Source organism: Aquarana catesbeiana, linkage group LG04 (genome assembly GCF_042186555.1).
Source record: "Aquarana catesbeiana isolate 2022-GZ linkage group LG04, ASM4218655v1, whole genome shotgun sequence".
Lineage (NCBI taxonomy): Eukaryota > Metazoa > Chordata > Amphibia > Anura > Ranidae > Aquarana > Aquarana catesbeiana.
The window spans coordinates 140,350,425-140,375,356 of NC_133327.1; the positions used below are offsets into that span (position 1 = coordinate 140,350,425).

The window sequence follows — 24,932 nt, forward strand, 5'->3', positions numbered from 1 at the left end:
GAGTTTTCAAATCGCTTTCAGTACATAAAATTAGACCACAATAGACAAATGTGTGTGACATCTGGGCAGAAAAGCCTACATTCCCTACCACTGCATATATGCATTACACAGTCAGGAATAGGTTAAAGTATAACTAAAGACAAAAAAGTTTTTTTTTGATAGAGTGGAGAGGGATTAGAACACCTGTCAAGTTAATTGCTGCCTGTGCCCCTGTTAGGGAGATTCACTCTCTCGATTTGTCCCGTTTACCATTATTATTGAAAGTGAAAGTAAAAGAAAATCCTAAATTTTGGGTTTTCCCCAGAAAAGTAATACAGGGGAAATCTTCCAATGGGGACACTAGTTCTGGTGACCTGGGGGTCCCCAAGGAATTCCCTTAATTTGCACCGATTTCCTCACATTTCCTGTTTGACTATGAAACAGGGTGTGAATGGAAATCTCTGCAATGGGACACAGATGGTGAAAAAAAAAAATCTGACAAGCGTTATAACACTCCCTTGCTCTATCCAAAATGAAAAAAAAAACATTTTGCCTATAGTTCTGCTTTAAGGGAACACCAATATAAACATACCTTGTAATGTTGAGTAGACCGCTAAACTATACAATCTAAATAGTATTTTCAGAAGAGTTATTAACACAGATTTTCTGGTATCCAAAACTAGTTTCTTGTCTATGACAACTAACATGCGTTCATATACATATGTATGGATAGGGACAATGACAAGTAACTTTTCCTTTTTCAAAGAAAGGGCTACAGTTTTTTTTTTTCTGAAAATGCTCATGGATCTTAGCTAACAGGAAGGTGAGCTCAGGCCTTCTCCTGTTCATCCAACTAGATGATACACAAGAAAAACTTGACACTGAGCTGTACATGAACATTTTTAATCTTGAAAATATCAGTAAAAGACAAAGAAGCAAAAAGGGAAAAAAAAGTAAATTCCCTAGCACAGTTCTCTCCCTCCTTACATGTCATAGCTCTCTTATAAGCCTGGTACACACTAATAACTTTTTCTGGATTGAAAAAAAAAAAAAAAATCTGACAGCTCTGTTGTCAGCTGCTGTGCTAACAGTCTGTCGGACCGGCTGATATACACTCGGACCGAATGTTGGCCAGTTTTTATTGAACCGGCTGATGTCTCCCAACATTCGGCCTGTGTGCACTAGGCACTATTTTGGGAGTATCTAATCACTATCTGTTCTGGCCCAGCTTTTCCGTCTCCCCTTCACCTCCCTACATAAACTTGTATGTAGCTGTTAAGCAGGGCAAATGGGAATACTATACAGTGTCTCGCCTAGCAGTAAAAAGGGTCGCGGGTTTGAATCCCAACCAGGACACTACCTGCCTGGAGTTTGCATGTTCTCCCTGTGCCTGCGTGGGTTTCCTCCGGGTACTCCGGTTTCCTCCCACACTCCAAAGACATGCTGGTAGGTTAATTGGCTTCTGTCTAAATTGACCCTAGTATATGAATGTGAGTTAGGGACCTTAGATTGTAAGCTCCTTGAGGGTAGGGGCTGATGTCAATGTAAAGCGCTGCGTAAATTGACAGCGCTATACAAGTACCTTAAATAATAATAATAATATCCTTCACAGCCAAGGAAGCTGCCATCTTTACCTCTGTATGATCTGCAGTTACCATGGTGCTGCACATGTGATCAACTATGGCACTATTTTGACGGGTATACAGTTTGGCTGACAGTACAAGCAACTGTGACAGATGGCATTCACTGCATGCCTTGAATGTAAATGGTTTGGGAAATGGTTTAATCAATTTTTATTTAAATGAACTGTCAAGTGACAGGGTCTCTAAGGGGTACAGGTCACCAAAGGTGATTTTCATCTTGCAAATCATCACCACTTGTGTCTGTTTAATTCTACCTGCTAGCTGCAAAATTTAAGAAAAAAAAAAAAAAAGTACAAAAAGGTCACAAGCAGGTTAGGACAGCTCTATAAGTTGCGCAATGACAATCAGCAAAATTTAAACAGTAAGCAGTGCTGAGTAACTTTGTAAAAGCAAAGGATATATAACCAAGAAAAGTTAAAAAAAACAAAAACTTAACCTTTAAAGAGAACCAGTCACATTAGGCTTATGCAGGCACTTTAATCAGTGTTTATTCTGTATAACTGTGTGCTCTTTCATACAAAATTATTTTATCATGTAGCTTTTATTAGGGGCCTGGGTCGACGGCATCAGAGTGACATCAATTTGAGATGCTTCCAAGATCATTTAGAATTCCTTGCATTTGAACTGAACCTACCTTGCATCAATCCTTTTAAAGTAAACAAAAGCCCACTGACACAAGCCCTTACTTACAAGCCTAATAATTTAGCTGGAGTATCAAAGAATTCTCAAGTTTTTTGACATCTGACAGATGGGAGACAGCATGTGACATGTGGCAGTTGACAAAACCAGTTGACCCTATGATAGCCTCAGCAATGGCAGCTTCAATATTTCTATCATGTCTTATTCACTTTAACGAACCATCTGCTGTCTCCTTTTTTGAAAAACTGTTGACTGTATTTTAAATGCATAAGGGAGAACCATATCTGAAGAGACTAATGTTTGAGACAAAAAGATATAAAGTGCAACACATAAAGCTCAATTCACAAGGCTTTAACACTAGCCAAAGGCAATCCATTTTCAGCCATGTGACTAGTTTTTCAAATTATTAAGATATTCGTACTAGCTCTAAAATCTCTTGGAGTCCACTGGAGGACTCAGGAATTCAGAAACAGTCCAGTTATACTGCCGCCTACAGGAAGTTAGAACATTGGCACAAAATTGTTACCCTCCTCTACCAAGGATACTTCAGTGTTGTGGAAAAGCAGTACCAGGGCAAAAAACACAGATGAGTGGGACTTGTGTACCTCAATTGACTCCCAAGAAATAGATTTTTTTTAAGATCGGTACAATAATCTTATTTTCTCTCTCATTCACTGAAGAACATAGGAATCCAGAATAGTCAGAAAGCAATCCAACAAAGGGATGGACAACAACCACTGACAGGCAACATAAAGAGATTGGGAAGAGTCTATAACTCAGAACTACCTGAAGGACTGCCCAGTTCTGAAACCGAGAAGCCGCCTCCTGCAAGCACAGGTGTGCTCAGCCTATTGCAATAGGGTGTGCATCCCTAAGCTCAAACACACATGCGTGTGTATGTATATAGATTGTATGTATACACACACACACTTTCATAAATATATATATATAAAAAAAAAAATTAAAATGTATTAAAACATTTTATTTAATAACTAGACACTTACTGCCAACAAATGCTTTCATTTTTTTAACTTATCAAAAATTTGGTGAGGCCAGTCAATGAGCAGTGTGCGGCGAAGGCAGCCAGTCAGTGAGCAGTGTGCGGCGAGGGCAGCCAGTCAGTGAGCAGTATGTAGTGGGAGGGCTGGCAGCAGTTCTGCAGTTCTTTGCGTGCAGTGTAAGGTTCAAAGCAGCACAAATGGAGCATGGAGGGAATTTCTGCAGGAAAAAAGATAAACCTCTCCCCGTTAGCCAGTTACCCCATGGCTGGAGGATTCCCAGGCTGCCATGTCTGCTCTGCTTCCTTACCAGTTTCAGCTGCTCGATGAGCCAGAGCAGCCACATGTGAGTGTGCATGTGGGAGAGTTCGGCCACACCCTGCCGAACACCTCCTCAGCCCGGGGAGATACTGCACAGCTGGAAGTCCCTGCTGACAGCAAGCCTCAGCATACTGTGTGCCGGGGCAATAGAGGAACACTGCAGCTGGGGGAAAAAGTCAAAGGCAGACCTTGCTGACCTAATGACAGAGATAGTCGCAGAGATGGGGGTGAACCCAGGCACCCCCTGGAGCTGCCCCTGGATTAGGGTGTGCCCAGACACACCCCCTGCGCATGCCTATGCCTGCAAGACAGAGGAAGCTGTCAACCCCTAACAAATGGCCACAGAAGATCAACCTGAACAGGACTGAAGAGATCACTGCCCAAGAGGGATGACTTTACCCAAACAGGAATGACTTTACCCAAAGAAACATGGAACCTGAACCAGAGAGAGGAAGTAAAACCAAAATCCCACCAAGCACAAGTGGAACAACAAAACTACTTTATAAGGAAGAAGCAGACCAACAGCATAGCGTGATCAAAACAAACAAACAAAAAAAAAAACACACTGGGATAAAAAAAAAAGAAAACTCCACAAGAGAAGACCTGCTGGTCAACAAGTGAAGGCCCAAGCCTTACACTGCCAGCCTTTAGGATTCAAGGAAGGTAGATATTCAAAAATGTGGGAAAAACAGAATATAATATTTCATAAGCATAGCTAAGGGATCCCCTGAGACAGGTAGAGAACTCAAGGGTACCAACCCTGAAGTCAGTCAGACCGAAAAAAGGAATAGGGTGTAAAAGAAGTACCCCTACAAAGATAGGCAGGGATTAAAAGTATATCACAACTACATACCGATGCAAGGGAACACCAAAACAGCAAGAGGATAGACAAAACCATCCACGTCAACACCCAAGTGTGTCTAGGGTCTGACAGAAACTATGCAGAACTTGCCTAATCTTAAGCACAGAACATGGTTCTAAGAATCTCTCGACCTGGCCCTGGGTCCAGCAAAGTACTTTTGGTTGTGGAGTGACAGGCTGAAAACTTAGCAGTTGCTTGACTGAGGGCAGAACCAAAGATGGAATCAGGGGAAACTTCCTCAAAGAGGTTGCAGATCAGCCACACAAGGTGGACTGTTCAAGTAATCAGATCCCACAAAAGTCTTTGCACATACTCTGAAGCAGGTACCCCCTTTAGAAAAACACTGGTTCGGGTCACAAAATGACCAAGGGGATGGGAGGACCACAGCTTTGAGGATCAATTACATAGATTACAGTTATTCACATTGGAGAAGAGGCACTTACGAGGGGATACGATTACAATGTCTAGTAACTATAATAATTGGCTTACGCTTAGGTCCCCGAAGAGGACATGCGGTCATTATTTGAGATCAGAAGAAAGGTGTAACCTCAGATTGTGGAAAAGGTTCTTTACGGTTTGAGCAATACAAATTTGAAACTCCCTTTCCCAAAAAATGGTACTAGCTGAGAGTGTTGACAGTTTCACAAAATGTTTAGTGGTCTTCCTTAGGAAGCAGAATATAGAGGGCTATTTGCTAGAGAATAAAATAACAGCTATGCATAGGTTTAACTGGATGGGCCTGTGTCTTTTTTCAGCCTAATAAACTATGTAACCCAACGTGGTCTACTTGCTGACAATCCAGGGGGCACGGTCTCAGATGACTTTGAATGCTGGCCAACACAAAATCGTAAACTTACTTGGTTTGATTTTTTTTTTTTATTCTTTGTAAAAAAGTGTTTACACTTAGTGAGCACGTGTGGTAGAAGAAAAATGTGACAGTTTCTTTACTGCACTTTTATAAAAGTTTTATCTTCCCAAAGAAAAATATCTCACTCTTCCAAGTACGCCTTATCCATGTCATCAGTTTTCAGCAGCACCTATATTTGTGAGCAACTAATTTCAAGGATGAAGCACATGAAGGGCAAAATTAGAACCAAAATATCTGATGCGCACCTTGAGAATTCATTGAGCATTGCTACTACATCCATCGAAAAAGATACTGATGTGTTAGTTTACCAAAAACAGTGTCAGATATCACGCAAGTTCTATATTGACTTCTTTCACCTTTATAATAAAAGATAGTACAAAAAAAATAACAAATACGTTGTATTACTCAAGATAGGTACATTATCTAGATCAGTGATCGTTAATGTGTGATCTGCCCGACTTTTTCTGCCCATCAGCTATCCTTATCGTTAGTGTATTTTATGTGTGGCCCAAGATAATCTTCTTCCAATGTGGCCCAGGAAGGTCAAAAGGTTGGACACCCCTGACCTAAATGATGTCCAACAGAGTCCAACTCAGGAAACTGACTCATTGTGAGATCCTCCAGTGAGGAAGGAGCTGTGATTTCTGGGAAACCAAACAAACCATGGATATGCAAAACAAAACCAAAGAAATTCCCAACTCAACCCAGCTCTGTTTTGCATGTGTTGCCCTTCCATGTGCTCCTTGCTGCAAAGGACAGTTATAGGTGAGGGTAGTTGCCATTTGTTTAAACCATGGGTGTGGGTTCACCCCCGCAACTGTGATCCCCTCGAGGTATAGGGTGGAAACCACCCCATTCACCTAAAATGACTAATGGGACACAACAAAGACTTCCTGCATAGAGGCTATCTGAAGGTCTTGACCAAAGCACATGATCCCAGCAATATAAGGGGAGGCTAAAAAGGACCAAGAACTAACAAGAGGGGGACACAACATACTGAAAGGTTGTTTCCCTAATGCTCTATAAACCCCTGATGGGGATGAAAGGGTAATCTCCCTGACAGATAACAAAGGGTCCAGTGACTTTATTGGATATCATTTTAGGGAGGATTGAAGTTGAATGGCCTCGACCATTGGTGCGCAATAGTTACCAACAATAGACACCTGCAGGACCTTCAAAAGAGTTTTGAAGAACAGACCCTCTTTATAGAAGGTAACCTGAACAATCCACAATGGAATGCCAAGAAAGGTTACTAATGTATACAGGTTCAGCACTCTTATGCCCTGTACACACGGTCGGACATTGATCGGACATTCCGACAACAATATCCATGGATTTTTTCCGACGGATGTTGGCTCAAACTTGTCTTGCATACACACGGTCAAACAAAGTAGTCGGAAAATCCGATCGTTCTGAACGCGGTGATGTAAAACACGTACGTCGGGGCTATAAACGGGGCAGTAGCCAATAGCTTTCGGCTCTTAATTTATTCTGAGCATGCGTGGCACTTTGTGCGTCGGTTTTGTGTACACACGATCGGAATTTCCGACAATGGATTTTGTTGTCGGAAAATTTTATAGCAAGCTCTCAAACTATGTGTTTCGGAAATTCCGATGGAAAATGTGTGATGGAGACCACACACAGTTGGAATTTCCGACAACAAGGTCCTATCACACATTTTCCATCGGAAAATCCGACCGTGTGTACGGGGCATAAGACATAGCAGGTGTCTATGAAGGACATTAAAGGCCCAGGTCCTTATTAAGGCACAGAACAGCAGACCTAATGCCAGTCAGCCATGTAGCTCAGGAAGTCCCCAGGAGAGGAGGGATGCGGAGGGGTACCAGGTACCACAGGAAATTCAATAATACCCAAGATAAAGAATTCTCCTGAAAAGGGAGTGGAAGTGCAGAATGAGTACATCTCCAGATGCTGAGTTACCACTTTGACAGGGACAAGGGGTTTCAGGATGTCAGGAAACCCAGGAAGGCCTGGGAAGTAACACTGCTTTTGCACAAGATGGGTATTGAAAGGTAACTGAAGGAAAAAATGTTGGCCTGTGGGAGATGCCAGGGAGACATTTGAAAGGTCTTGGCAGCTGCAGAAGCTCTATAAAACTCAAGGCCTGGAACAGAAGGCTGATCCTCCAAAAGTAGGGCAATACACAATGATAAAGTTTGAGACAACTCTTGTAAATCTGAATGAACAGCAGGAGTCTGCGGTGCCTCAGATCTCAATCTCCTCAGAGACAGACTCTAGGGACTCTAAAACTGAATCAGAAGTAGCAATGGACCACAGCTTCAACAGTAAGTGTCAATGGGGGAATCCTTCCCCCAGCGCTATTGTGTTCTGCCAGCAGGGAGCCTTCCCTGCCGGCAGAATACAATGATCACTGAAAGTTGCTCTACCTGCCGGCAGTGATTGAATGCATAAAATCCGACAGGCTGGTTGTACCAAAGTCGATTGATGGATCAACTTCAGTACAATCAGCTTGCCCATAGATATAATCAAACCTCGGCTGGTCTCTGCTGACTAGTTGAGATTCGATTCATTTATGGCGAGCTTAAAGAGGAATTCCACCCAGGGGCTCCATTAAAAAAAAAAAAAAAAAAATTAAAAGTCAGCAGCTACAAATACTGCAGCTGCTGGCTTTTAATTGGACACTTACCTGTCCCTGGGTCCAGCGATGCGGGGGATCGAAGCACCGCTCGTCCCCCCCCCTCCGCTCGTCGGCATTTCAACTGTGGGCGCCGGGCTGTGGCTTCACAGCCTGGCACCCACTGCGCATGCGCGAGCGGCGCCGTGATTGGCCGCTCAATCACCTGGGACCTGTAATGGGTCCCAGATGATTGACAGGAGGGAGGGAGCAGAGCCGAGCCCTTCCTGTGCCTGGGGGGAAGTGATGTCACCAGTCCAGGCAAAGGAAGAGGCAGACTACGAGGGACCACCTAGCAACAGGCATTTAGAGGTAAGTAAAAAAAATATATATATATATTCAAATGTTTTTTTGTTTTGTTTTTTTACAATTTTTCAGGTATTTTTGTTTTTTTGGGTGGAACCCCACTTTAAGAAAAAAAAATCCCCTATAGCACTAGAGGAGTATAGGTTGAGGTTACCTGCAGCAGAGGGGTTGCCTTCTATGTTGTTTCTACACAGCAAAATCTATTTCCAATGTGAGGCAACGCCTCAGGTACTTAAAAACTCAGACAGCTGGTGCAGATTTAGGGGGCAGTGAAACAGACTAGAGACCTACATGGTGCTTCTAGAGCAGGAAAATGAACAGCAGCCTAATGGCGGAAAACAGTGTGGAGGGCAAGCCACATTCCAACCAGTGAATCACCACAGAGCTTGATTCCTTAGCCATAATATTTTCTGTGGTAAAATCAGCAGTGGTGGGAAATTTGAAAAGGTGATCAGCAGTGTAAACAGTGAGATAGCACCAGACCAGCCTCGCACACCAAATCTTTAGAGACAGGGTCATGACTTGGGACTATCCACGGCTCCAGACCTGGAAAGTGGTCTGTGGATAACTAACACAGTACACATAGGTCTGTAAATTTCCAAATGCCCAGAGATCGCATACCAGACTAGTCCAGCATGACCAGTCCAGGGGGGTCCAGGTATGGCAACCAAAGCTAGGCTAATATAATGCCAGTTAAGATAATTGCTATATAGGAACCAGCTGAAGCAGAACCACAAAGCAGAGAAAGCTAGCAAAAAACAGAGACTTTCACCGGAGCTGAAAAAAAAAAAAAAAAAAAAAAGAAAAAAAAAAGAAAGATGCCCAAACTCCTAGGACACTAGCAAAAACAGAGGCATGCTGGGTAGAGGAGGGGTTATATGGGGCCTGGCTTAAAATGTTTTATATTTACCAGTATCTTAATGTCCTGTATACTGTTTCTGAATTAATGTGTCCCTCATTTGATAAGAAAACTAACTTTTTTGGAAATAATGACTTTCCTGGTGTGTTGGCCTTGTCAATAAAGCTCTATATGGATTTATTTAATAAGGTAAGAAAAAGGCTAGGACTTGTAGTAACCCTTACAAAGCACAGATCAGGTGAATGCAGGGGGCACATTTGTAACTGGGGCCCTTTCTCAAAGTGTAGCTATTTCTATAAGTGGGAGCACTTCTGACTCTGCACTCATCATTATTGGATTGTCTCATCTGTAAATCTCTTCTCTCTTTCTACAGGTATGTGCTAACTGAACCATCTCCACACAAAAACTGAAACACCGCTATCTGCTTTGCTTATGCGTCATTAATAATTGCTGGTTTGTGCTAACTGAACCATCTCTACCCAAAAATTTAAATACTGCTGTTTTGCTTATGTGTCTTTAATTGCTGGTATGTTATTTTTGCTTGACCGTCTGTAGACCTGTCCACATTACAATGCTTTATTATCTCCCTTGTCTTACCCAGAATTATGGCCCGTTAACTTTAGTGCCCTCTTGCTAGTCTGTTTCTGAAGTAAGAATTATGCCCTACTGGGCGTGTCTTGCAACTGATGGAGGACGACGCACAGGGCTCTAGCGCCGCCGAACATCCGTCCACTCATCCTGTTTATATGCTCCTGAGACTGCTCCAAAGCCTGTCTTTCGGCTGTAACGGCTCCCTGCAACCCGCTCTGTACCCCGGTGCCCGGGGATTAAGTTAAAGATGTCCCGGCAGGGAAGAGACTTGTTGACAGCGGCGGACCATGCGGGACAAGATGGCGCCTGCTCCCTGCACTGCCAGGCCTGTTAGAAATATTTAATGAGTCGTTCAAAACTGGTCACCATCCAGACTCCATGGGTGAGGCAGTGGTGGTGGTGCTTCCTAAACCGGGTAAAGACCCTCTACAGCCAGACTCATACAGACCCATTTTGTTGCTTAACTCGGACGTCAAGTTATTGGCACGAGTACTGGCAACAAGACTAGCAAATGTTATCTCTGGACTGGTCCATGTAGACCAGTCTGGTTTTGTCCCAGCACGGTCCTAAACATCAGGAGGCTTTTCTTGAATATTCAACTCCCAATAGAGAATTCAGGTAATAGAGCGGTTCTCTCTCTCGACGATGCCAAGGGATTTGACAGCGTGGAGTGGAACTATCTGTGGGCAGTGCTGACTAAATTCGGATTAGGGGAGGGGATCAAACTCTTATATGCAGCACCGACAGCAAGGATTAGAATAAACCACTCGTTATCAGAGGCCTTTTCACTGTTCTGAGCTACTAGACAGGGGTGGCCATTGTCACCCCTGCTCTTTGCCCTTGCCCTTGAGCCCTTAGCGGCTAGAATTAGAGCATCATCAGATATTATAGGCTTTAGGCGGAGCCATAGGGAAGATAAAATATCGCTATATGCTGATAATGCCCTACTATACTTAGGGGATACGGCTGGATCCCTAATTGCTGCTATGCGGATCATCGAGCTGTTTGGTGAGTTTTCTGGTTTTTCCATCAACTAGCACAAGTTGGTGCTACTCCCGCTGGATGATCTGCCTTCAGCGATGCCTGATAGTGTGTCCAGGATAAAAGTGGTCACGTCCTTTAGATATCTAGGAAAAGTGGTGACAAAAGACCCCCAAGGACTATATAACTCTTAACATAAAACCCTTACTACAGAAATGTAAAAATAAGTGTGCTACCTGGTCTAAATTGCCGTTGTCAGTCACAGGGAGAGCTAACTTAACTAAGATGATCTGGGCCCCGCAATTGCTGTATATACTGCATAATGCACCAATCTGGATACCAAAGTACTGATTCCAACATATAGACTCACAGTTCAGATCTTTAATTTGGAAAAATAAAGTAGCCAGAATAAAATTAACTACCCTACAGTATTTTTACTTTACAGGGTGGAATCAGCCTGATGCACCAGACCCATCTAAATCTTTACTTATCAATCCTACTACGACGTACTCTGCTCTATCCCAATGTGGAAATGGGCTTCCCCACGGCCCCTCCCCAATGTCCTACAGTCCGCCTCTTTAAAAAAACTTTGGTGCAGTATTAAACGGTGATTAGGAATAAATGGTTTTCTTCCTAGCACACCAATTTGGCAGAATAGGTTCTACACAGAGCTAGCCAAACACAGTGGTCATGCACGGTCGGAGGCGGCAGGGGTCAAATACTTGCATCAAATTTTTGATGAGACGGGCCTGAAATCTTACGATAAACAGAGGAGTTTCCACTATTCCACAATTTGCAATACCAGTATATTCAGCTGAGCCACACAGCCAGATCTCAGAGCAACTGCTCGTCCCTGCACTTGTTAGAATCGACCTTCTTGGAATCTGTGTATGATGTAACTGAAAAAAAGAGGTATTATCTCCAGAACCTATATGCAACTCTTGACTCATATACAGGCGCCTGATTGTCTGCCTTGCAGGAAAAAGTGGGAAAGAGACATTGGCCCCATTGACGGGGAACAATGGGAACAAATACTAAATGCTGGACCCTTAGTGTTAGTATCAGCGGCACAGAGACTATCGCACTTGTTCATCTTGCATAGGGTGTATAGAACCCCGGTACAACTGCACCACTGGGGAAGCAGAGACACGCCTATATGTCCTAAGTGTCAGGTTCATCAAGGAGACCTCATACACATGCTGTGGAAAAGTCCCAAACTTGTTAGATATTGGAATAATGTTGTCACGACCATCAATTCTATTTATCAGGTTCAACCGACTATGGATCCACTGGTGTGCTTGCTTGGAGGTCTGGACGAGGACCTGTACTCCGCTCCTATATATATAGTACTTATTAGACTGCTCTATTTAGCAGGAAAGCTTATAGCGAGGTATTGGCTGTCTACCCGGATTCCGATGAGCAAGCAGTGGATCCAAGAGGTTAATAACCTTCTTATTCATGAAAAAAAACACCTATTACCATAGAAAATCACCAAAGAAGTTTGAGAAAATATGGCAATGTTGGTTAGGCGCCCCAGAAGTAGCTCTTCCACAACTGGTCCTTAACAGGCTACTGCAATGCTGATAGCCCAGAGCAGAGGTGTATACAGATTAAAGATGCATGCCATGATCGACACACATGGTGGAGGGATGCAGTAGACAAGTGACCTTAGTGGTAGAAGGCATAGAGTTATAGGGTCATATACCGGGAGAAAGGTATAATGGCACGGTCAGGTTGAAGTGTTTTTCATTTGTTTTTTCTTTGGTTCTTGTTTTTATTTTTTTTCCCTTTATTTTATTGAAGTTACCACAAAAGGCAATATGGAAGTCGTACTAAGCATTTATATAAGTTACATTATAAAGTTTGTTTACATATTCCCTGTAGCTGTATAACAGTTTATGTTCTCTGTATGGACTGTATATATACATATCTGTATTGAAAGTGCCTTTTGCTTTTGACATAATAAAAGCTTTCCGATTTAAAAAAAAAAAAAAGAATTTTGCCCTGTTAAGCAGCCAACCTTTATTACCTCTTAATTGCTAATTGAAATCCACCCACCCCTATCAGTATAAATATAAGCTTCTTTTGGGGGAAGCATTTGCAGGGGGCACATTTGCAACTGGGGCCCTTTCTCAAAGTGGGGCTATTTCTATAAGCGGGTGCACTTCTGACTCTGCACTTCAGCGAATGCACAAAGCGAAGGGACACAAGAAAATACTTTGAAAAACACCACATAGACATCAGGTGATGTCAGGTGATCTCCAAGACCCTGGGCCATGTCCCTTCATATAAATCCCACTCCCATATTACCTCCCTCACCCTCCTGCTTCTCATAACCTCTGGAGATATATCCCCAAACCCCGGGCCTTCATCATTTAACTGTACCCCATGCACCCATCACCCTGCACCCTCTGGTAGCAGCCGCAATCAACACAATTTAGTTCCCATTTCTATTCTTCCCGAGACCAGACTCCCTTTCTCTTGTGCCCTTTGGAGCTCCCGCTCTGTCTGCAACAAACTCACCTCTCTCCATGACTTCTTTATCGCCAACTCATTTAACCTACTCGCCATTACCGAAACCTGGCTCCACGAATCCGACACTGCGTCTTCTGCTGCCCTATCCCATGGTGGTCTTCTCTGGACTCAATCCCCCAGATCCAGTGGAGGTGTTGGAATCCTTCTAGCCCCACATAGCACCTTTCAGGTACTTCACCCACTTCCCTCTCTGTCACTCTCCTCTTTCGAAGCACACTGCATTTGTCTTTTCACTCCAGTTTCTCAAAGGATAGCTGTGATCTACAGGCCCCCTGGACCAGTATCAACCTTTCTTGAGGACTTCTCTGCCTGGCTACCCTACTTTCTTTCTTCTGAAATCCCCACAATCATTCTCGGACTTCAACATCCCTATTAATACTAACCCTCTTGCCACTTCCAAACTTCTCAGCCTAACATCCTACTTTGACCTGAAGCAGTGGATACACGCTCCTACTCACTCCGAAGGCAATACCCTTGACCTCGTTTTCTCTCACCTTTGCACTCCATGCAACCTCTCTAACTATCCATTCTCTCTCTTTGATCACCGCCTTATTAGTTTCACTCTCTCCCTCTCCTCCACCTCCTCTCCCTCCGACCGCCTAAAAGTTACCCACAGAAACCTACGTCATCTCAACCCTTCTCTTCTCTACTCTGCTATCGACAACCTCTACGACAAAATCTCACCCCTATCCTGCACCAACCTAGCCACTTCTGTCTACAACACCTCACTTCTAGCCTCACTGGACTCACTGGCCCCCCTCACTACACACAGAATCAGGCCCCGACCCCTTCAACCTTGGAAAACAGATACTAGAAGTCTGAAGAAAAAAAAAGTAGTCGTGCTCACGAGTGCCTGTGGCGTAAGACTAAGTCTAAGAGAGATTTCAACCAATATGAATCTGCCCTCCAAAAATACAATTCCAGCCTCCTCACTTCCAAGTAGACCTATTTTATCACTCTCATTAACAACTTATGATCCCGTCCCCATCAACTCTTCTCTACCTTCAACTCTCTACTTCGTCCTCCGCCTCCACCCGCCAACTCACTCACTGCCCAGAAGATCGCCAATCACTTTAAACAGAAGATTGATACAATTCCCGAGGAGATCTCTACTGTTCCGATACCCTCCACGCTTTACACTTCATGCCCACAGGTACAATCATTACTTCCCTCTTTCAACCCCACCACTATAGACGAGGTTGCTAAACTACTTGCTAATGTCCACCTTACCACCTGCCCTCTGCATCTGGTTCCTTCACAAATGCTACGTTCACCCTCTGGCTCTATGCTACACTCTCTAACCCACATCTTCAATCTCTCCCTCTCTTCTAGCACCTTCCCCAACTCTCTAAAACATGCACTTGTCAGACCCATACTTAAAAAGCCCTCACTGGACCCATCCGATCTTAACCTATGCCCCGTCTCCTTGCTCCCCTTCTTATCCAAACTCCTCGAACCTCTGGACTACAACCGACTGAGCGTCCACCTCGCTGATAATAGCCTTCTTGATCCCCTTCAGTCTGGATTTCGTCCTCAACATTCCACAGAAACTGCTCTCCTAAAACTAACAAACGATCTACTAACGGCCAAAACCAATCGACGCTATTCTGTACTCCTACTCCTGGACCTCTCTGCTGCCTCCTCCTCAAAAAACTCCACGCCTTTGGTCTTCGTGACTGTACTCTTTGCTGGTTCTCTTCCTACTTATCCAACCGCACCTTTAGCGTTTCTTACAACTCTACTTCCTCCACTTCCTTTCTCGGTTGGGGTCCCCCCAAGGTTCTGTTCTTGGACCTCTCCTATTTTCAATCTACACCTCCTCCCTGGGTCAGCGGATTACGACACCCAAATCTATTTCTCTACCCCTCAGCTCACTCCCTTTGTCTCCTCACGTATCACTAATTTACTTTCAGATATATCAGTCTGGATGTCACACCACTTCCTCAAACCTCAATCTATCCAAAACCTAACTTATAATTTTTCCTCCCCCATATGCCCCTTCCCCTAATCTCTTTCAAAATCGATGGCACAACTATAAGCCCATCCCCGCATGCCAAGGTTCTAGGTGTAGTCCTGGACTCTGAATTCTCCTTTAAGCACCACGTCCAATCACTGTTCATATCCTGCCGCCTCAACCTCCGCAACATCTCCAAAATATGCCCCTTTCTAACCAATGACACAACAAAGCTCTTAATTCACTCGCTGGTCATCTCTCGACTTGACAACTGCAACTCTCTTCTCATTGGCTTACCACTACATAGTTTATCACCTCTTCAATACATCATGAATGCTGTTGCCAGACTCATCCACTTTACCAATCGCTCTGTCTCTGCTACCCCTTCTCTGTCAATCCCTCGACTGGCTTCCGCTCCGCCAAAGAATTAAATTCAAAATACTAACAAATACGCACAAAGCCATCCACAATTTAGCCCCCAGCTACATCACTAGCCTAGTCTCTAAATACCAACCTACTCGTTCTCTTCGTTCCTCTCAAGACCTTCTGCTCTCTAGCTCCCTCGTCACCTCCTCCCATGCTCGCCTCCAGGACTTTTCCAAAGCCTCTCCAATCCTATGGAATGCCCTAACCCAATCTGTCCGCTTATCTCCTACTCTATTAGCTTTTAGACGATCCCTGAAAACCCTTCTCTTCAGAGAAGCCTACCCTACCCACACCTAACAATTTTTTTTTCATTTTCTGCTCACCCCCCACAGTTATTACCCTTTGTTTCCACTTGACCCTCCCTTCTAGATTGTATGCTCTAACGAGCAGGGCCCTCTGATCCCTCTGTATTGATTTGTATTGTAAGTGTACTGTCTGCCCTTATGTTGTAAAGTGCTGCGCAAACTGTTGGTGCTATATAAATCCTGTATAATAATACTGTTTACTATAGTTAGGGTGAGCGGCTGTTTTACTGCACTACACATACTATGTTTTGCCTTAAGCAAAGGGTAAAAATCTACTGTTACTAGCTAGACAATAGTGCCCTAAAATGTACTTAGGTGATTAGACAATAAAAAGACATCTACCTGAAAATAAGAGGCTTTTCATAGTACAGATTTCACTTGATGCAAAAATGTAAAAATTTATTGTTACTGAAAATGAAATACCTTTTTTCTTTTATAAATATAAGCCATATAAATATATTTTTTTACTCAACATTGACAGACATTGTAAGGTTCAGTAGATTCACCTGCAGCAAAAGTAACTGAAAAGAGTAAGGTATGAAACTTTACAGAATTTGACGATGGCCTTTAAATTGTTTTGTATAAAGTCAGAGGCAGTTTAGTATGGAAATACTGGAATGGAATACTGTGCCTTCTACATTCAATTTGTAGAGTCAGGCTTTTTTATGCAGATTACAGACTACCAAATTGGTAACATATTAATAAAATTGTGATTGGAATCAGTTAAACTGCTCCTAAAGGGACTTGGTAGACTGTATATGCATTTTTTTGTAATTTCTTTCCTAAGCCCACTTTTGAAATTAAAGGGTAAGTGAAAATATAAGTTAAAGCCCCTATCCTACCCCACCTTGCCCTCCTAATCAAAAAAATGTAATTAATTTGATTATAGAGCTTAGATTCAGACAAATTATTCCCTAATTACCCAGCCTAATCACAGTTTGAAAGCGTTCTGACTTGTGTCACTCTGTTCTTCCTCAAGATCATTTTCAGCTCAGCAGGCATGTGCAAGGCATGAATAATGGCTGTTTTGTATCTGACTTAACAAATGTGCCCTGACCTACCATTAGGAGCTGGGCTCAGAGCATGCATACTGAGTGAAATACAAAGTCAAGGAAGAACAGGGCACTAACAGTTGGAAATGCTGCCTGGCCTTTGGCAGGCTGTGCAGTAAGCATATCAGCGCTGTATTATCATCTATAAATATGATCAGGAGAGTGGCAGGATTAGATGAGACTGTCAATTACAAATTCAGCTACCCTTTAATACTGACGTCTCCTAGCAAAATATTTCCTGTCAGTATTAAAGGCAGTTACCTGGTTGAAAGGCCTAGGACCATCTCCCAATAAAGAGGCTTTCTGTGATGGGGGGTGGGAAGCCCTCGGTGGGTTCTGTTGGGAACTTCCTGGCTGTCCTTGGGGCACTGATTGTCCACGAGTATCTTGAGGTAGTCCTAAATTTGTCCCTCTGCTTTGAGGACCTCTAATTTCATGAGGGCCACTCATATCTGGAGGTCCTCTAACCTCTTGAAGATTACGCAAATCCTGAGGACCCCTCATATCTTGAGGACTTCGTATGTCTTGAGATGCATGCATATCAGATGATCCCCTTGAGTCCGGTGTACCTCTCATATGTTGTGGACCGCGCAAGTCATGAGATCCTCTAATTTCACTTGATCTCCTCATATCCTGAGGTCCTCGCATCTCTGGTGGAACCCTCATATCCTGCTGACTACGCATTTCTGGTGGCCCTCTCATATCATGAGGTCCTCGCATATCAGAAGGGCCTCTCATATCATGTGGCCCTCTCATATCAGGACCACCTCTCATATCCTGTTGGCCACGCACATCAGGACCACGCATTTCAGGACCTCCCCTCATATCCTGTGGACCACGCATTTCAGGACCACCCCTCATATCTTGTGGGCCACGCATTTCAGGACCACCCCTCATATCTTGTGGAGCGCCTCTCATATCCTGTGGGCCACGCATTTCTGGTGGTCCTCTTATGTCAGGAGGACCTCGCATATCCTGGGGTCCACGCATTTCAGGAGGGCCGCGCATATCGGGTGGACCTCGCATATCCTGAGGTACTCGCATCTCAGGGGGACCACGCATATCCTGAGGTGCACGCATGTCAGGGGGACCACGCATATCTTGAGGGCCACGCATGTCAGGTGGACCTCGCATCTCTGGAGGTCCCCGCATTTCTGGAGGACCACGCATATCTGGGGGACCGCGCACATCAGGGGGAGCTTGAATATCCTGGGGTCCATGCATGTCTGGAGGGCCCCGCATATCTGGGGGACCACGAATGTCATATGGGCCTCGCATATCAATAGAGTTACGCATATCAGGTGGCCCCCTCATGTCCTGAGGGCCTCGCATGTCTGGTGGCCCCCTTAATTCCTGAGAGCCACGCATATCTGGCGGGCCTCGCAAGTCTGGGGGACCTCTGATATCCTGAGGTCCATGCATATCTGGAGCCACTCTCATATCCTGAGGAGGACCTCTCATGTCAGAAAGGCGAGGTGCATGTACTTCAGGAGGTCCTCTCATATCTTGAGGTCCACGCATATCTGTAGGGCCTCTCATTTCCATTGGTCCATGTCCAATTAATGGTCCAGATGGACCTCTTAAGTCTTGTGCTGGATGTCCCATAAGCATACCTTGATTAGGCCCCTGATTATCCCGCAGTCCATGAGGGCCTTGGGCTCCTCTAGGAGCTACACCCATAAGTGGCCCCTGAGGACCCGGTGCTCCTTGCATGCCATGATGAGGTGCCTGTACTCCTAGAGGACCTTGTGTCACTTGAGGACCCAAATGACCTGGTGGCCCGGGAGCAGCTTGAGGACCCTGGGGTCCCATTGGACCATGAGAAACAGGAAGTCTGGGCATTCCAGGATGCATTTCCTGAGGTCGTATATTCTGTGGTCCAGGACCCATGAAACCCTGTGGACCTGCAGATAGCGGAGGTCCTTGTGGTCTAAATTGTCCTTGAGGGCCAGGTGGCATGCTCATTGTCATCTGCTGGGGTGGAAGAGGTTGCTGGAAACTTATTGGAGGTTGAGTCTGTGGGCCAGGTGGAAAAGCAGAAGGCATCTGAGGAGGTACGCCCAAAGGAGAAGCAAGTCCCTGTGTCTGACCTGGAGCCTCTGCCTGCTTCTGGGCTATTCTTTCAATTTTCAGTTGCTGAAAGGAAAAGAAATCATGAATGTATAAATTTGCAACACTAAGAAATTAAATACAAATGTACACATTTACATCAGAGTAATCCTACTAACTAAAAGGACACACTTTAAATTGAATATTTTGCGAAGATGGAAACCCCAGGTGACTAAAAAATTATCCAATGCATTGGGGCCGTGTCTGCACTGCAAGGGTAATTGCTGATTTTGGTCTAGAGGAATGAAAAAAAATATTTTACTTACCTGCTCCTCTAGACAACTAGACCGCGCCCCACAGCTGCTTCTCCCTCACGCTCCAGAGGTCTAGGGTTCTGACATCAAGACCAAAGCAGGGTCTATAGCTCTGCACTGGACGAGATGATGCCAAAGGACAGTCCACCTCCAGAGCGTGGGGGAGTGTCCTCTGCTGAGGGAGAGGAAGATCAGGTAAGCAAAACTGTGTCTCCTCCCCCCTAGACAAAATGCTAGGGATATGTTTTTAGCTGCCCAGAGTGTTTGTGTTTTAAGCAATTCATTTTTTTGGTTGGAGCGGTTAACTAAATAGAAGGTACTCACTGCATATTTGGAACATTTAGCAGTTGTAAGACACATCTACAGAAATATTTTTATGCCTATCCACTATCAGGTATATAAGCATAGCAGGCCCAGTTGTGAGCTGCACAATTACTTTTTTTTAGCTGTATAATCATGATTTTTGTTTTCTCAAAAGTAACATAAAAGCATGCCCACGCTGTCTAATAAAAATAGGTTGGATTGTAATAATTGGCGCATGTATGGGAAAACACATGATAGTTTGGACTTGGTCGTATGCTTGTATGGCTGAAGTGCGTAAAGATTGGCCTATGTGTGTGTACAGCCAACAAGACAAAACTAGCAAATGCTCACATTTACACAATTACATTCACATTGTGCATATTTATAACAAAAAAACAACAACATACTTCTAGCAGCTGGGGGTTAGTATACTGTAGTGCTGCCATTTCCTGCTCAATCTCAGCCTGGTTCTTCTTCTTCTCATCAGATTTCACCTCTTCTTTCCGCTCAGGAGCTACTTCTGAAGATGGCATAAGTGGTACTTTATTCTGCAACCATGCCTATGTATAAACAAAGACAAAATGGTCATTGTGTATAATGTTCTAAGATGTAAATAGTAATAGGGCAAGATCTTCACAGCTATACCTCAAAATACCATTGACTCTCCATTTTTTGCTGCCTAATTATTGTAAAACATAATGGTTACCTCAGTTGGGCAAAACTGAATTTTCTCTTCTCAGAAGTCCCATAAAGATATAAAATGGTACCCTATTGGTCTCTTCTGTCAAATGTTCCTCTCTGCCATTTACATATGCACGTGGGACCTACGTGTGTGTTCTCCTTTGCGTGTAAGCACGAGGAGTCGGAGGCGCTTTACATTTTTTTTTTTTTTTACACAGCCCCTTTACATTTTTTGGGAGCAACTTTATTGCTATTACAAGGTATGAACAACATCCCTTGTGATAGCATGGGCTGTGACAGGTTCTCTTTATGCAGAGATCTGGGGTCAGACCCCAGATCTCTTCTCTGGCCTCCAAAGCATCTGATCAAACTGAGACTGGTTTGATCAAATGCTGTTCAAGCGGTATCAGCTTGTAAATAAACAAACCGTAAGTGACAAAATTCTCATTGCTTCTGGCTTCGGCTCTCACAAAGGGGAAGGAACAATATCTCTTCCCCTCTCCCTGTTCAGTGCAGCCGATGCTGCAGGTTGGATCAGTCCTGGGCTCCCTGATGTGACGGGAGAGGGCAGGAAAGGGGATGGCGGGGGTTGGTGATACCTCCTTTTGCCACCTGTAAAAGTGATCCAGCGGCTTTATAGGTAACATGGTGATAGCCTCAACCATGAATCCGGTATAACCACCTCAATATGAGGCCTTATTTATATGTACGGCAGGACTGAGGTGGTAAAAGTGGGAACTTAAGGCTTACTCTCCCCTAAATTTAGCCCTTAACACTTAACCTATCCCACATTACTCAGCTCACCAGGGAGCAGCTACACTACAACTGGCAGATCATGCACTTAAAAATACCTAATCCTGGCACCAGGCTCCAAGAGCAAACGATCCAAATACACTGTACCTTGCCTAAAGGCAAACTCTCCACACTTCTTTCCCATTAACATTTTTGTTCATGTGTGCATGGCTGCTAATTTGAAATCACAACAACAAGTCAGTTTCCAAGAGTGTTTCACAGAAAAACAAGAAGATGGGTTTCTAAAAAGTGTTCTAAAATAGTTTTGCACTAACTTGTTGAAACTGAGCAGGGATGGGCTTTGCATATGGAACCTTCTTTTGTGGAACTTTCTTCTGATCTTTTTGCATCAGCTCATCCATTCCCCAGTCCAAACCAGGGATGGTCATCTCCACAGCACTTGCCTCTTCTTTCCCTAAAAATACATGAAGGCATATTACACTCAGTACCCAACACAGATGAGAAAACAACTCCTCTTTCCTTACCCATTTGTTCTTGTTCCATTGCTATTTTCAGTTGTTCGGGAATACCCATTCCTGGAATAACTGCAAGATTGTTTGGCTCAACATCGTCTGAAGAGGAAAATATCACAATATATTCATTATTGGTTCACAAGTTGTATCTTCATGCGCGCAATATATAAAAAGGAAAAAATAAAAGATTACAATACAAACTAATACATCTGAGGATTGACACAGCTGTATGTGACTGCACATTTAAGCACTCCTAATTTATATCCATGTTGATTGCATGTTTAGCACACATTAAGGAAAGTTTGCAAAATGGAAAACTGAATACTGAACAATTTCTGCTTATTTAGAAAATACTCAAGTTCCCTAAATTTTTACTACACAAAATACAAAAAAATAAATAAATAAATTATAACATTTGTATTCTCAAAAGGTCCACATGTAGATAAAAAGCTTTCACAAAGAGCAGAAATTGCCCTCTTCACAGCCTAAGCTAGACTTTAAAGTGTGGGATTCACACCCCCCCCCCCAAAACATACTTACCTAGGGAGAGGCAGCATCAGTCCCCCGCCGGCTCTAACACTGAGCAGAAAGCTTGTGACCCTCGCTTACTGGAGTGCTGGGCTGTGGAGGGGGTGGGAGCGGCTGGCTCAGGTTCCCACTGAGAGACAAAGGCATAATGAGCTAGTATGCATTGCATACTAGCCCATTATGAAATACTTAGCTTAGAACGATGCCCTGGATCAGCCTCGGCCCCCGAGTACATCGCAGACATCTTCCACCGGAGTTACTTCTGGGTTTGCGGCTCTGGCGTTGTGATTGGCCGGAGCCGCAATGATGTCACCCCCGTGCATGTGCGTTGGAGACGCCGGTCACGTCACGACTCCTGAAGAAACGGCACCAGCGGCCTGTTTCTTCAGTGCGCATGCGCTGATGATGTCGGCAGCAGCGCATATACTGAGCATCTCCTAAACTGTGCAAGATACCTACAGGTATAGGCTTACCTGTAGGTAAAAGTGTTGTAACAGGGTTTACAACCACTTTAAACGTCTTTTGTAAAATTTGATAAGGTGACCAGGATCTATTTGCCAGCATTGTGCATCTTCAAATAAATTAAGAAAACACAGACACATGGGGCCAACAAATATTGTTTTAGTGAGTCACAGTGCAGTCATCCAACACTAAAGACAGATACAGCGTAACTGCCAAAGACAACAGGTAGTGGGGACCGGTGATAATTACCATATTCCACCCCATCCTCTGACATGCCAGGGAGAAGGTTCAGATTGTAACGGTCTCTCATTTTGTCCCCAGGGCGATTTCTAGTCCAGAATTTGCTAGAAAATAAATGTAAGATAAGCATCATTCACATTCACCATTGACTTTGTTTCCAGTGGGTGAAGAATAACTGATGAAGTATACCTGGTGTGATCATTAGATCCAGAGCACAGAATATGTCCAAGAGGGTGCCAAGCAAGACTCCATATCATTCCTTCATGAGCTATCTCCATACCACCCACTTCTTTCTCTATTCTATGATAGGGGAGCAACACATGTATCAGTGCACTGAAAAAGTCCAGGGTGAGCCACCATTAGGTACACATGAGAAATACATACCCAACATTCCAGAACAAAAGAGAACCATCAGAACCACCGCTGGCAAAAAGACCTTCATGTACTGGATGCCAGGCCACAGCTAAAAGAGGTAGAATTAACATCAATTTATGATTCTCTAGTCAAGAAAGAAGTACCTGCTACAACCAATCATATCCCATCAGATGTACTGATCTGATGTCAGTACATTCTGTTTGACTGCTGTATGTTACTGCACTTCTCTCCTTGCGTGGTTGCATGTTCTGTTCACATGAAAAAATTAGGAAAGGGTAGACTGACCTGTAGCTTCTTTTTTGTGGCCTCTGAAAACTTGCAGCTCCTCACGAAGGTTGCGGATATCAAACAGTTTGCAAAGATGATCGCGTGATGCTGTAAGTAACCAGTTTCCATTCAAATTCCACTTAACCTCCATTACAGTATTCTTGTGAGCATGTCTATTAGCGATAGAATGGAACATGGGAAATCTATATAAATGTTGCTCAGTGATTGTTTTATAAATACACATGCAAATACTTGGTGCAGTACTAGAGCTGTTACGCACAGTATGCAATCAGGTTTTGTTTTCTACTCTTGGGGAATACTGGTTTAAGGAATCTGACTGAATGTTACAACAGCCTCAAGTCTGGTCTAAATTTAGTTTTCCAGGTTTCATAAATTATGCCCAAGGTAGTAAGCATTGTACAAGGAACAAGTAAACAAGTAAACCAAGTATAATATTGTGAACAGAAATAAAATTATACAGTGCCTTGAAAAAATATAAAAAAATCACCCCCTTGGCGTGGGTTTCCAGTTTTGGTCCATTACAACGTGGAATATTGATTTTTGTTGGGGGCTTTGCACATTTTTTTTTTTTTTGAGACACAAACAAGTCAAGCAAGAAAACAGAAATCTTCAGTGCGTATAATTATTCAGCCCCTTTGCTATGAAACCCCTAAATAAGATGTTGTCAAACTGTGTGCAATCAAAGTCTCACATGATCTGTCACATGAGGTCAGGATAAATACAACTGTTCTGAAGGGCTTCTGAGACTTCAGCACCACTAAGCAAGCAACAAGATGACCAAGGAGCTCTCCAAACAAGTCAGGGACAAAGTTGTGGAGAAGCTAAGATTAAGGTTGGACTAGCTATGAAAAAAAAAAACGGAATCTTTGAACATCCCATGGAGAAACAATAAACGCATTAAAACAAAATGGAAAGAACATGGCATGATTACAAACATTGCAAAATTAAGAGGGTGTGCCAACCTAGTGCATTCACTTTGTGATAGCGTTATTTTATAAAAAAAAGACAGATGTGTACTCGTCAGCAATAAGACACATCAAAGTCCATATATGCTTGAAGCAGCCTGGTCATCTAGACCAATGTTTCTCAACTCCAGTCCTCAAGGCGCCCCAACAGGTCATGTTTTCAGGATTTCCCTCAAATAAAAGGGCTGTGGTAATTACTAAGGCAGTGAAACTGATCAAATCACCAGTGCAAAATAATGGAGAGACTGAAAACATGACCTGTTGGGGCGCCTTGAGGACTGAAGTTGAGAAACACTGATCTAGACCAAGTCCCAAAATGTGAGAAGACCATCCAAACGGCTAAAGCGCACCAAGAGGGCTCCCTACTTCCTTGGAGCCAACTTTGGATTCTGCAAGAGTGGTCTTTATATAGCATATAGAACATATCAAATGGTGTCCCAACTAGGTTTTTCCTGACAGTAGGTGGGTATAACGTAGATAGCATGGG

The 24,932-nt window shown here is 43.6% G+C and overlaps 1 protein-coding gene across 1 annotated transcript in view; it reads right to left on the bottom strand.

Annotated features, from left to right (window-relative positions):
* WDR33 (WD repeat domain 33) overlaps positions 1-24,932 on the bottom strand; it is a 160,044-nt gene that overhangs the window by 38,201 nt on the left and 96,911 nt on the right. Inside the window, exons 9-16 of the mRNA XM_073625786.1 lie at positions 23,478-23,632; positions 23,202-23,280; positions 23,007-23,117; positions 22,827-22,921; positions 21,600-21,686; positions 21,390-21,529; positions 20,049-20,201; positions 17,237-19,111 (exon numbers count right to left, since the gene is read on the bottom strand). Of these exons, the coding sequence (XP_073481887.1) occupies positions 17,237-19,111; positions 20,049-20,201; positions 21,390-21,529; positions 21,600-21,686; positions 22,827-22,921; positions 23,007-23,117; positions 23,202-23,280; positions 23,478-23,632 (2,695 nt within the window). The remainder of the gene's footprint in view (positions 1-17,236; positions 19,112-20,048; positions 20,202-21,389; positions 21,530-21,599; positions 21,687-22,826; positions 22,922-23,006; positions 23,118-23,201; positions 23,281-23,477; positions 23,633-24,932) is intronic.